The 13,107-nt window shown below is 39.8% G+C and overlaps 1 protein-coding gene across 1 annotated transcript; it reads left to right on the top strand.

Moving 5' to 3' along the window:
• Positions 1 to 2,381: 2,381 nt before the first annotated feature.
• Positions 2,382 to 9,421, top strand: LOC131699725 (ras-related protein Rab-39B-like). Its single transcript, XM_058997658.1, has 2 exons — positions 2,382 to 2,811; positions 7,070 to 9,421. Exons 1-2 carry the CDS (start codon positions 2,597 to 2,599, stop codon positions 7,491 to 7,493), a joined length of 639 nt encoding a protein of 212 aa, XP_058853641.1. The 5' UTR covers positions 2,382 to 2,596; the 3' UTR covers positions 7,494 to 9,421.
• The last annotated feature ends 3,686 nt before the right edge of the window (positions 9,422 to 13,107 follow it).

The following is a 13,107-nucleotide window of genomic DNA, read 5'->3' as shown; positions in this document are numbered from 1 at the left end:
TCAGGCCACTATACTGCACACAGTACTTTTAACCTATAAAAGCGATTGTAGCTAGTAAAAGCATTCTATAAATCATATCTGTTGTGCACTTTTCAATCTGTTATATAGGTTTAGTTCTGAAGAAAAATAAATGTTGTAGTAGACATTTTAAAACATGTACACTAAAGAATTATTGGTTTTCCAGCCATGCTTTTAAGTAGTGTTGCGCTTCCTTGGTCATCTCACCTGACCCCACCCCATCCATGGCTTCTTTCCCTCAATTGCTTTGACCCAGAAGGCACAGCTGAAGTGAAATGACCCAGAAAGTACAGGTGCATCCTGTGAATAAGGCTTAGAAACTGAGAACTGGCTTTAGTACCAGATATGGTTTCAAATGAAAAGACATGTTTGCTATAACACTAAACTGCAGGTTTAAGACCTGTGTAGCTGATGGAATGCACAACCGGGAAGATCTATGGAATTCTTTATTAGCCACTGTCACTTTAAGAGCCGTGACTGAGGTTACACACTAGCCAAGGCGGGATCATAACATGCCAGCTCCTACACCTAGTGTTTGAAAGCAGGCCTAAAGCTTTCCCAGTGCCTTTATTGGTGTATTTGAGTCTGGATTGGTCTTAAAACATACATTTTTTTAAGAAGAGCAAGGTGCTCAATATGTGTATGATGTCCACACCTTGCTCATGGGACTGAGAGTTTGAAAACAGTGGAGGGATTGGTAGGTTTCCAGTGTATATACTGGATACACAGAGATGCAGCAACTTGCTTACACTGAAATCAAGCTGGTGTGCAAACCCATCTAAAAATGACCGCTTTCCTTCTCAGGTCTTTTACAAATAGTCAAAGTGGAACCGCTGATACATTTCAACAGGACTAATAAATATAACATGGAAGACACTATTTCCCAGTGTGTGCGTTTCATGACTTCACTCACAAAGTATTTTTGCATTTATGTCATGTTTCTATTTACCCAAAAACTCAGCTACACATGATTTCAAAACAGGCTATTCTCTTTCAACCGCAGGGCTTACCCAAATAATACTTGTTTACACTAGCCTGAATTAGGGTATTATCCATGATAAAGTATGCACCATTGTTTAAAACAGACCTGTCTCATGTTTTAAGTGAGTTTGCCAGTTGAAATAGGTGTCCTCTGGTTGGCTGAGTCTGTGGCGTGGTTTACTTCTCATGAGCTGGTTTATAAAGGAAATATTACAAAATAGACCCACTCACAAAATAAGAAATTTACACATGAAAAAAAAAAGGCATTTTGCATTATAGATTGTGACCCCTTCTGTCCTTTGAGCCAGCTGCTGTTCAGATAAGTAAAGCAGAGCCCAAGGCTGTGTCATTCAATTTGCCCCTGGTTCAGGTTATTAATGTGAACAGACAGATGGAACAGAAGTATGGTAGCCACCCATCTGTGAGGCACTCTGAGCCCTGCATGCAGAAGGAAGCCAGGTTCTCAATGGACTGTCAGCAGATCAAAATGAAATTGCCTAAACATTAAGCTTTAAAATCATATCTCTTATCAGCACTAGCATCACTAATGTTATCACAGGGTCCGCTTTTCTGAAACAGTGGTTCTTTGATTATGAAACCTCCCGGCACCTAATTACTTAACTTCTTGTGGTTCTAATTTAACTGCAGTCAGACCACATGACCTACAGCACAGGAAGTACCTAGATCTATAGCAGAAAAGTGAAAGCCCAAATAATCTGAAGTACTAAAGCAATGTCGCTAATGCTAATAAGAGGAATACATTTTAAACACACAGGATGGCATGGTGCAGTTAATGACAGCTGTGGCAGAGTCTCTAATGTCTTTGTGATGATATTTGATATTTAATGAGGTCAAATACAAACACAAATACAGTGCACACAAAGGGAATGCAGTAGTAAATAGATACGCAGGAGTCACATATAAAACAGAACACAGGTTTAAAAACGTATTTGTATTGCTTCGGGCTTCCAGACTGCAAAACTATGTAGAGAATGCAGATAGGCGGACGTGCACAAAATTGACGCTTTAAAAATGAACTGTCACACAATATGAACATGATATTCCTAGTCGAGAGTACTTTGAGTTCACACCCAGACAAATTAGCAGGTGCTTTTTTATGTTTCTTATGTAAAGGTTCCTACCTAAACAGTGCTTAATTGTACAGGTCATGTTGTTAAGCGTTGTAGAATCTGTACTGGCACATATTGGGTTAGGCAAATAATAACACATATCAAATAGGTTTGCTTTACAATATTATAATGAATGTGGCTATCGGTATATCTGTGTTATGAAAAATGAAATGAAAAACAACAAACGTGAGACTACTCAATCATATTTAATTCGTGCTGTCTTAAGCATGTTAATTTGCACTTCCACACAGTGCACATGCTAACATCACATGACATACGGTCTCCTCCGTTTAGCAGTCCATGTCATCAGCAGCAACACAAAGACACACAGCGGCGGAGGAGAACGCACGCATCACCGAGACTCAATCCTGATTAAAAAGTAGCCGGCTGTGCAAACGTATTGAGCTCTTATTTATAATTTGTACGAAAGAAACGCTTTGTTACTGTAGATTTTTGTCAACCATGCCATGGATATTTTGTGGCAGTACCAGTTCCGGATAATCTTGCTAGGGGACTCGACGGTGGGCAAATCTTCTTTGCTGAAGCGCTTTACAGACGGCGTGTACAGTGATGTTGCTGACCCTACCGTCGGAGTGGATTTTTATGCACGGTCATTAGAGATCGAGCCGGGGGTGAAAATTAAGCTGCAGCTTTGGGATACGGCTGGGCAAGAACGATTCAGGTGAGAACCATAGCCGACTCCAACCTTCAAGACATACACATTGAGGCATTGTCGTGGATTCTTGTTAGGAAGAAAGAGTATTTTTTAATCACTGTAAATTAAACAATAGGCAACACACTACATGCTGCGCACCGATATCTAACCTAGAATATAGTAATATTGTATAAACAGACATGTCGAGGTCACGTGGAACGGTTTTTTTTTCGCTGTAAATGTCAACGACGTGCAGTTGGAGGTAGGCTACGGGTCTAATTGCTAATAATAATAATAATAATAATAATAATAATAATAATAATAAAGAGCAGGTTTAAAATATACCTGTATTAGAAACCTGTATTTCCCGTATAGTTACAGTTGTAAGGATAATTATGTTTTGCGTGCGGTTTAGCAGGTTAAAAAACACACACCTTAAAAAATAGCACTTGTTTAAAGGCAGAATGTAACGTTTTAAATCTGTTCTAAATTTCAAACAGTAAATAATCATTTAAGGGTGATCACTTTTTACTGTGCAGCTTGTAATGCGTAATTACATTGAGAACAAACCCGACACAGACCACATCGATGGCGCGTGATCGCCGCGGTGTGGTCTGCACGTTCCCCATCCTGCCTTGTGCATGTCTTATAAACGCGCCCTTTCTATGCAGCCTTTTGGTTTTTGGTTTTTATTTTTCAGGTCGAAATATAAAAAGGAAGCATATATCGAAAATGTTTCCTGTACGGGATTATTTATGAACTAGCTAAGCATTAGTTTTGCATGTAGGAAAGTCATAATAATGCATTAGAGAATGCTCTAGACCAGTTTAATGAATATGCATAGGTACATAACCATGTTAAATGTTTATTTGTTTATATATTTTTATACCAAATTTCGCGCATGTATGTAATGCTAAACTGCCCTCATTCAATTCGAATGCAAATGTGGTCCAGCTGTTACAATTGATGCTTTAGGTGGATTTATTAAATAAACAGTAGTGAAAAGTAGCCCTCTATCTTCTTGTGCTGTAGGGGAGACAGGGGTTGGTTGTCACAGTGCTTATAACTGAAACTGGATGGCGCAAGCAGGAGATGCTAACTGAAATGTGTGTTCTATTGTATGAAACTCAGCCATCTTGTAATTTGAGGTCAATTCCATCCAACATAAAGGTTAGCACTTTTTTTTTTCATACCCAAAGTAAAAAATGTATGTCTTGTTATTTATGTTATAACTCTTAGCAGTATTGGAGTTTGTTTGAACTGATGGCCATGTTAAATAGAACCAGATACTGGCTATCTTTTGGTTTAAAAACAAAACCAGTAGGTTCTCCCAGTAGTACTGAGAGAATTAAATTGTCATGTAAAGTCTGGTTGGGTCAGATTGTCACAGTTTTTGGGGTTGGTTGTCATATGTAAATCCTGTAGGAAGAAGTCTTATATTTTTTCTTTCTACTTTTTTTTACACCAACATGTGGGATATGTCACCATATAAAGCTTATTTAAGTTATTTACTGTTTGTCCTCCGGTTCTGTGGAGGCTGTGGTATTATTTTGTAGCATGGGTCAACATTTCAAATATATATATAGGTCTATATTTTTTATGTTCACATAAAAAGTAAAAATACAACTGTTTCTGTCATTGTACACAGTAGAAACCTTATGTTATTTAAAAAAAAAAAAAAAAAAAAAAAGAAAATGTTGCATTATTGTCTACTGTAAAACCAAGAACATACTTTGTGACAGCCAACCCCATATCGTGTGAAAATCAACCCCAGTATGGGGCAGGTTGTGACAGGTGACCGGCGCATTACCAACCGTCTAAATATCATATTTGGAATAGAGTTACGCTGAAATTTGTACGTGAAGAGTTATTCTTCAATATAACGAGGAACAGAACCTCGCAGAATGCCACCAGATTGAGGACATTTAATTAATGACTTTAATTGGCCACACATGCAATTAATTTAAAATAGTAAGAGAAAGGGAACACATGGCCACACATGGTCAAATTTTAGAAGTTGTTTAAGATGCCTAATTAAAGCACAAAGTGGGCTAACATTTTCACACGAGTTTCCTATTGTTTCTATATCGGTACTGAAAATTTAAATTCCATGCAGGTATGTATATAAAGGATATAACTGACAGATCTTGAGGTGTCCCAATACATTTGCACACTACTGGAGGTTGAGAATCTCAAATTCCAGCCTAAGAGCAAAAATCATGAGAAATCATGCGTTAGCCAGCTGTGTCACCTAGGCTAGCCTCTCAAAGGTCCTGATGTCAGAGAAGCAGAGTACTCCTGGTCATTTGTATACCACAACAGGGGACCAGGCATTTCTCTAGAAAGCCGTCAGAGTGTTTGTGTGATTCCTGCTGTTTCAGAGATTGTATAACTGGAAGAGACAAGAGTACAAGTTAGAACAGTGCTAAAATGTAAAGCTATACACAGTGTAGGCAGGAAACTAAATGCACCTGCAGATTTGATCAGGATTTGCAACCATCACCAAAAGACAGACTTGCGGTGAGTCTCACCTTCAGTCGATGTCAGCTACCAATAGTAGCCAGGTACATTTTAACCCAACTCTCTTTACAGTCTCCTCCTCCTCAGTCTCCACCTCATTTTCAGCCTCTCCAGGGGGTTGGCAGTCAAAGTGCCTCCCTGCCTATCTTTCAGGTTACTGTGGCAGGGCGAAATGTGTGTGGGAATGTGAGATTGGCAGGGATGGGGTTAAATCTGTCCCTGCCAACAATCACAGGTGTGGCCGTGCCCCAGTTAGGTAACTGAGTGCTGCTGTGTGTGCTTTCATATCATCTCGATGGAGCATGGTGTCAGAGGAGGGGACGAGTGGGTTCCACAGCTGGATCTTCAAAGAATATTTTGAGCTGCAGCCTGACCAAACCGAAAAAGATATCTCTAAAATGTAAACTGTGCTTGAGAAGTAACTGTGATTCTGCATCCCTCCATCCCCACATTTACAGCTACCTCTTGGCTTTTTCTATTAAGCAAAAGAATCATATGAATAATATTGCAATGGATGGTAATGCAGAAATGCTGCCGTTTTTCATGTTGGCCCCCTGGGTTTTCAACAGATGTGATTGAAGCATTCAACTTGTCATCCTATATGTATTTAGTAAATGCTTCCCTTAATAAAAAAGAAAGATGTGTTGTAATTATATGAGTGACACTTTACAATAAATTCTGACAGTACATGAATAAACACAGAAACATATTACAGTGTTCGTTTTAGATTTAGTTATGTCTGTTGTGAAATGCCTAATAAGCAGAGCATACTTTTAGGGGATGCACTATAAGAACATAAGAAAACTTTGTTAAGTCAGGTCTTAAAGGATCCCAGTGATTCAGCATCAACAGCATGACTAGGTAGCCCACTGCTCCTGGTTTCTGTGCTTCGTTTAAAGTATTGCTTGGGGTAAACTTGGTGAGCTCCTTTTAAGCTGTGTGTGCACTTTCCCTGATTTGGATACCGTTGCCACTGTGTATTATTGGTTTTGAGGTTTGTGTTCTGCATTTCTTAAACTAAGATTTGCAGAAGTTTTGTCTCAGTAAGATCATGATTTGTCCCTGAAAATTGATGCATTTTTGAGAAGGCGCAATGTTATAAACCAGACAAAATGGCCCTGCCCTGTCCCCCTCAGACTTACCAAGCTTAAAGTGTGCATTAAAATGACATCCCCATTCGTGAAAAACAATGTTCCATTCTGGGCCGCATAGTCTTTGTAAACATACACATAATAATAGAAAATGGAAACCACCCCATATTTAACATGAAATCTCAATGGGTGTCTTCTCATATAAGGTGTATTTCTTTGTGAAGCTTTTTGGCTTGCTCTTCACATACAACCAGTTTGTGGAAAGAAGCATTTTTCATTGAATTGGTTTGGAGTTGTTGGTTTTTTTTTACCAAGAAACAGGAATGTCAACATTTATGAACATGAGGAGTCCATTCAACCTCTCATTGCTTGTGTGGTTCCTAGTTGATCCCAGGACTCTGGAAGAATCCCAATTGTTATTATTCCACAGTAGAATGTTCCTGAATTCTCACTGAGTGTTTTATCTCGTCAATCCTTACGAATCGAGAAATACTGAAAGAAACTAAATACATTCAATGACAAAGGTTTTGACTTTTGACTTGTCTTTGAATTAATTGAGTTTCCTTCAGTATTTCATAATTTAGCACCATTGAGTGTTTTCTAATTAGGGATGAAACCCTTATGAATACCAAAATGTAACCACACTGATGTTTTTTTTCTGATTTATTGCACAGGTCCATTACCACCTCTTATTACCGAAACTCTGTGGGCGGGCTCCTGGTCTTTGACCTGACCAGTCGGAAAGCGTTTGAACACGTGCGGGAGTGGCACAGGGAGGTGGCAGAGCACGTCAAGCCACACCACATGGTCTTCATCCTGATCGGGCACAAGAGCGACCTGGCCAGGGAGCGGCAGGTCCCACGGGAGGAGGCGGAGAAGCTGGCAGCCTCGCTGGGGGTGCGCTACATGGAGACGTCCGCCAAGAACAACAGCAACGTAGACCGAGCCTTTGAGATGCTCACCCGAGACATCTACCAGCTCATGAAGGCCGGAGACATCGTCACCCGCGACGGCTGGGATGGGGTCAAGAGCGGCCTCAACGCCAAAATCCTGTACCCACCCGAGCCGGAGGCACAGGAGAGCAAGTGTCAATGCTAACAAGCCTTAATGTGATTCCCCTCTCCATAGGACCTGGGTCTCTGGGGAACCACCCTGCATCATCTTCACTGCTGAAGGCAAAGGCAAGCAGGTGCCGTTGTGAACATCGTTCACCTCTGCCTGCTTCCCATCCTGCTGCTCATACACCAAGCATTCATTGATCTGCTCAACACCAGGGCCGATATCAGTTCTGGAGCACAGCGACTGGAAGCGAGGACAGGTGTGTTTGCTAATGCCTGCTTTGCAGGATGTTTTGAAGAGCTGTTGTTGGACAGAAATTGTGTCAACAATGGCTGGGGGTGGAGTCTTGGCTGAACCTCAGTAGCAACAACTACTGGGCCATTTCTACAGAGCGAAAGAGCAAAGGGTATGTGTATGGCCACCAGTTCATTCCCTTTGTTTGACCATCTTGAAAGGGCAACCAATGTTAACAGGTGTTGTAGTAACAGCTCGCTCTATACAGTAATTTGTTAATTATTCACACAGACTGTATCGTCTTGTAGAGATACCAGCTTAATGTTTATATCACGTAGTGAAGTATCACTCTAGAAATCATTTCACCTTCTGATACTGGGTGTCAAGATCTTTTGAACCCCGTGAGCGAGTTCACTGTCTGTCACAGCAGTGTCACGACTTTTATCATTTTTATCTAATTCGTTACTCAAATCCATGTTACCTGGCACTTTCTTACTTCAAGAAGTGCAGATAGTGCAGCAAAGCTACGTCTTGGTAGGTCCCCACCACTATCTCATTTTATCTTGATGAAAGCCAAGTCCAATATTAGGATGAAGTCAATAACAGCTACTCTCATGTAATAAAAAAAAGTACCAATTTCCTAGTCTAGTAACAAAGTTTAATAAACATTATGCTTTTATACACAAGAAACATGCATAGAGAACAGCTAAAAACACAGCCTTGCAATGCTGAGGGATGGCAGTCCTCCAGAGTAGCTGAGACCTGTAGTGGGCAGTGTAGGGAAACTCTTTATTGTAGCAGCCCACAATGGAATTAGAACAATAAAACTCACCTTATAGAAGTTATTTACAACTGTGTGGAAAAAGGGAAAGCTTTAAAAGTGACGCACATGTGTTTTTATTTTTGTAATGTATTTTTAATATTTTTTATCGCAGGACAAAATTCTAAAGAATTTCCTGCTAAAGAAAGCTAGTTCTCAAATAAGTCTTGCGCCTATGCATACGTGAACCGATCTTTCTGTTTAATGTGTACCGTATTAACCCTTTGCACATGGCTAACTTTCATTAAAGTTTACAAATTAATTTATAACAAGTTTTAAACCTGAGAAGTTTGCAGTACTGCAACAGATTATGGTTGTTACATTCTTCAACTTAAATAATCTATAGCTGTCCATAGCTTCCTATAGATGTTTATACTAAAACATTTTACATGGTCTTCATTTCTTAAAATCCAAGATTAAGTTTACAGTGATATAAATGACAACTATTACAATACAGAATAGATAGAAAGAATAGACAAACGGTCTAGTTTTAAAAATACGCACACACACAAATCTTCTGTCCTCCCACACCTCTGTAGATAAACCACTGCATTCTTCCTCTGGAAAGCAGCTTCAATACAGAGTCTCAAAGCCCCTTCATAATCACTGAGCAATCACTGATGGAGACAGCCCCCCCTGGAGGGGGGAAGACCGCATATCATATTGCACCAGCATCGCATTATAGACCAGCATCCATCTTTCTCCGATATATCAGTGGTGATTTTTTGGCATGTGGATAAGATGCTATTCTGCCAGTTCATTTGAAGTCTCCGATTTAACTACTGACTGACTTCTGATATCTTAACCCTTATTGATCACTGCAAAAATGGGAAATTACCAAGCAGCGTGATTTGACTGGTAATTTTGTCATTAGATTTGAATGAATGCAAGGAAGATTCCAAAATGAGATCCGGTAAAAAAAAAAAAAAAATATATATATATATATATATATATATATATATATATATATATATATATATTATTCATGCAGAAGCATTGAATATGAAAAAGTTGTTCAAGGCTAGATCTCTCAACACTTGTTGAATAATTCATAAGTACTCATTCAGCATAGCGTGAATATTATCTTCACCCCAGATGATGAAGTAAAAAATAAAAAAGCACTACAATGTGTTAGGAGTCATCCCAGTTCAATCCCCACTGATATCGATCAGCTGCCGATGGAAATGAACAGGACAGATTTCAAATCTCTTTAAACTAGACCCCAATGGCAGGTGGCAGCCAGCCCTAACAGGGTCAGGTGGTTATGCTGAGTTTTTAGACCAGAGGCCATTATCTTTAAAGGCTATTGAAACGCTGGTCTGACACTAACCCAGTCTCAGATGGACTCCAGCCTTTTCCCTTTCTAACTACACTCTTCATGTTTTGTTCATCTACACCATGGTGTCCAATCTCAGTCCTTGAGGGCCATTCTACTCCAGCTTTAACAGGTAGAATAATATAATGACCTACTTCAGGATCTGGATGGAGGTTAAATTGGTTGAATACAACAGTTTTGAACATGGTTGGCCACTCCTGATCCACACTCTTTCCACAGCAGCGGCTCTTCATACTGAAACCTGCTGGCACTACATGTCAGATATTTTAACCATGGATTTTATTGGGAACAGTCTTTAAAATCATATTGGACACTGTGCCTGGTCTTGGACTTGAATCATCAGGTCTTGTGCTAAATTCTTCTGACTTGGACTTCATCAGAACGTTCTTCGATCATCAGGACCTGGTGTATGGGTTGGCGTCTCTTCACTGAGACTTTACTGTAATTGTGAATCTCAACTCTTCTTGTTGATATCTTAATATCTGCATTGTCATGGATGTTCAGAGCAGTTCTTCCTCAGTGAGTATAACTGGCACACAGCACGCACTCATTTTGAATCTAGTTCACTTTGAAGTGTACTGTACAGCACGGTCCCAGTGGCCTGAACCATTGAGCTCTGCCACTGCACACGCGTGGCACAGGTGAATCATGTTTGAGTCGTGTTTTGTCGCATTATTCCGTGATTGAGCAATGTATGTCATGTTAGCTTTCCGGGGGATAAAATATGTTTATTCGTGTCCCTCTCACACATAAAGAGAAAATAAAGGAGAACCGACACTAGCAGTCGGACAGGGAATACAGAACTATTCTTGACAAAATTTGAATTTGCTTTATTATATTTATTGTTTTACCTTGAGTCATAACATCCAGTTTTTAACATTTTCCCAATAGACTTGAATGTCAGTCTGTATAGTTAAAGGGAAGGCTAGGTGGCGCAGTGGGATAGTCTTTCATCTCTGGAGGACTGAGTTTGAATCTGGCAAAATTAACTTGGTGTCCTCAGCAATGGTCCACAAAACCTTTCGACTGTTGACAAATTAGCAATCCCTAATGCAGATCTCTCTGTTACAAGCACCCAAGAAGCATTGTGAAGTGGTCTAAATGAGGAGCTGGACCACTGTTCCAAACAGCAGCTCTGACCAGCCTAACCCCAGTCTGGAGTTTAACTGGGAACTAACTTAAAGAAACCATCATGGCATCACTGTATGTGTTTGGTCTGTTGTGTATAAAGCAGTCTTGACTAATGTGGGTCTTGCTTGCTGGTATCAATTCAAGCTAATTTATTCTGTGGGTGTCGCTTTAATTGGTTGTGAACCAATCACAGTGGCTGTATGATTCATCAGTAATGTCAAGTAGAACAGAGAGGCCTCACCCAGTTAGAAATGCAACTTGGTGAACCCTACACTGTTGGGAAACAAAAACTAGGTCAAGCAGACAAACCATTCTGGGGAATTCCACCCTCAGTGTTACAACCTTGGTATCTTCTGATTTTATCAATTTATACCCAGCTGGGATATACCACCCTGTATTTTATTTTAGCCTTTTCCCTCACCAGGAATCAGTGGTTAATGCAATCCAGAGGCTATCACTGTTGCTGTGAAATGCTCTATGAAAATCCAGCCGTGGTTTATCTGGCAGGGGAAAGCGTGATCAAATCGACCTCTTAGTTTCAGATATAGCTGTTTTAAAAGTTTATCATGGTCATTTTTTAATTTAAGAGCGTGGAGGCTGGGTGCAAACCGATAACCATGCACAACACAAGCGAGTGTCTTAACCAGTATGCAAAAAAGCCTTGTTTGTATGCATGTGTGTTATAGAGATTTGAACCTCCTTTCACAGACAGGGTCAGAATCTGTAGCGGCAGTGCATCACTTTTCAGTACCATGCTTAACATTGCTTTCACTAAGCCACGATTCCCCTATGCTTTGCTACACTTTGCTATGCTATTACCATGAGACACAAGGGAGTTTTACAGTAGAATATATGAGCTTTTTATCAGTGCTAGGCTAGAGTGACACTGACCATGTGAAAAATCAATATAGCCTAGTTGTGTCAGAAGCTAAGGTTCAAGTATGTGCATTTAATGATAAAAAATGAAGATTTTAAGGAAGGAAATTAAGGGATTTTGTAATTGTACTAAAAAAAAAACACTTTCTATAGTTTGAGGTGACCTTTTTCTATTCTATTTGAATGAACGATCTCAGTGGTGTCAGATTTCGGTATCGTTCCCTTTAGCTACTGTAACCCCGCGGGTGTTTTCCCCCAGGCTTGATACATTGTATTGACAACCTTATTAACTTCATTGAACACATTGGAAAGAGGCTGGAGACACAGCAGGGAGTGAAAAGGCTGCAGAACTTGGATCGTTAAGATTAAGATTGGTTTTGTGTGGGTGATGGAGAGCAGTCATTTGTGCTTAAATGTTGCATGACAATCGGAGCTACTCAAAGAGAACCCCCCGAAGTGCTGTCTCAGTGGAGACAAGATAAAAAAAGACTTTTGTAACGTCACAGTGAGTCTGGGTGGCTTTTGGATTCTAAACATATGTTACATTTGCATGGTCATTTTGCAGGTTTCCCATGCATTTACCAGAGTTGATCATGGTTTTCCATTTAAATATGCTGTACCATACCTGTTTGGGCTTTACAGTGTTACACTATGCTTTATTGCGCTTTGCTGTGCTTTTACTGTGGTAAACGTTTAGGAGGGACGTGCACATGCGACACAGAAAGACTAGGAAGAAAACGCCACTCAAAAAACACAAATAAATAAATGCATGTCAACTGTGATCACATTGGTTTTAATATCTGGCTTTCATAAGAAAAAGAGACAATTTGGAAAATAACCAATAATAAAAAGGAAAGAAATTATCTTAAAGTACAGGTTTGTAGACATGTGTGGCTATCGAGGGTTTACAACAACAATAAAGGCACTGTTAACTTGTTTATAATGGCAATAAAACCCAGATTCTCGGGCATGACCTTGGTAGTTGACCTTGTCTAGACAGTACCTTCCTGACAAGGTCAACTATACAACGATGATTCCCTCTTAATAAGGTTCTGTTGCTTAAGTACTTCATTAGAAGTAATACAATAATACATAGTAAGAAAATGGAACCTGAAGCCATGAAGTAGAAAGAGGTTACAGCCTTGTGTTCAGTTTTAGGTCACTTACGATGAATGACCTTTCTATCCTAGCCTCATCACCGTGCATTTCATGGCATATTGAATATTGCAGTGTGCCTGTTAGGGTTTACAGCACAA

This window comes from Acipenser ruthenus, chromosome 23 (genome assembly GCF_902713425.1).
Source record: "Acipenser ruthenus chromosome 23, fAciRut3.2 maternal haplotype, whole genome shotgun sequence".
NCBI lineage: Eukaryota > Metazoa > Chordata > Actinopteri > Acipenseriformes > Acipenseridae > Acipenser > Acipenser ruthenus.
The sequence above is the reverse complement of the archived record's forward strand: the minus strand, read 5'-3'. Positions and strand labels throughout refer to the sequence as shown.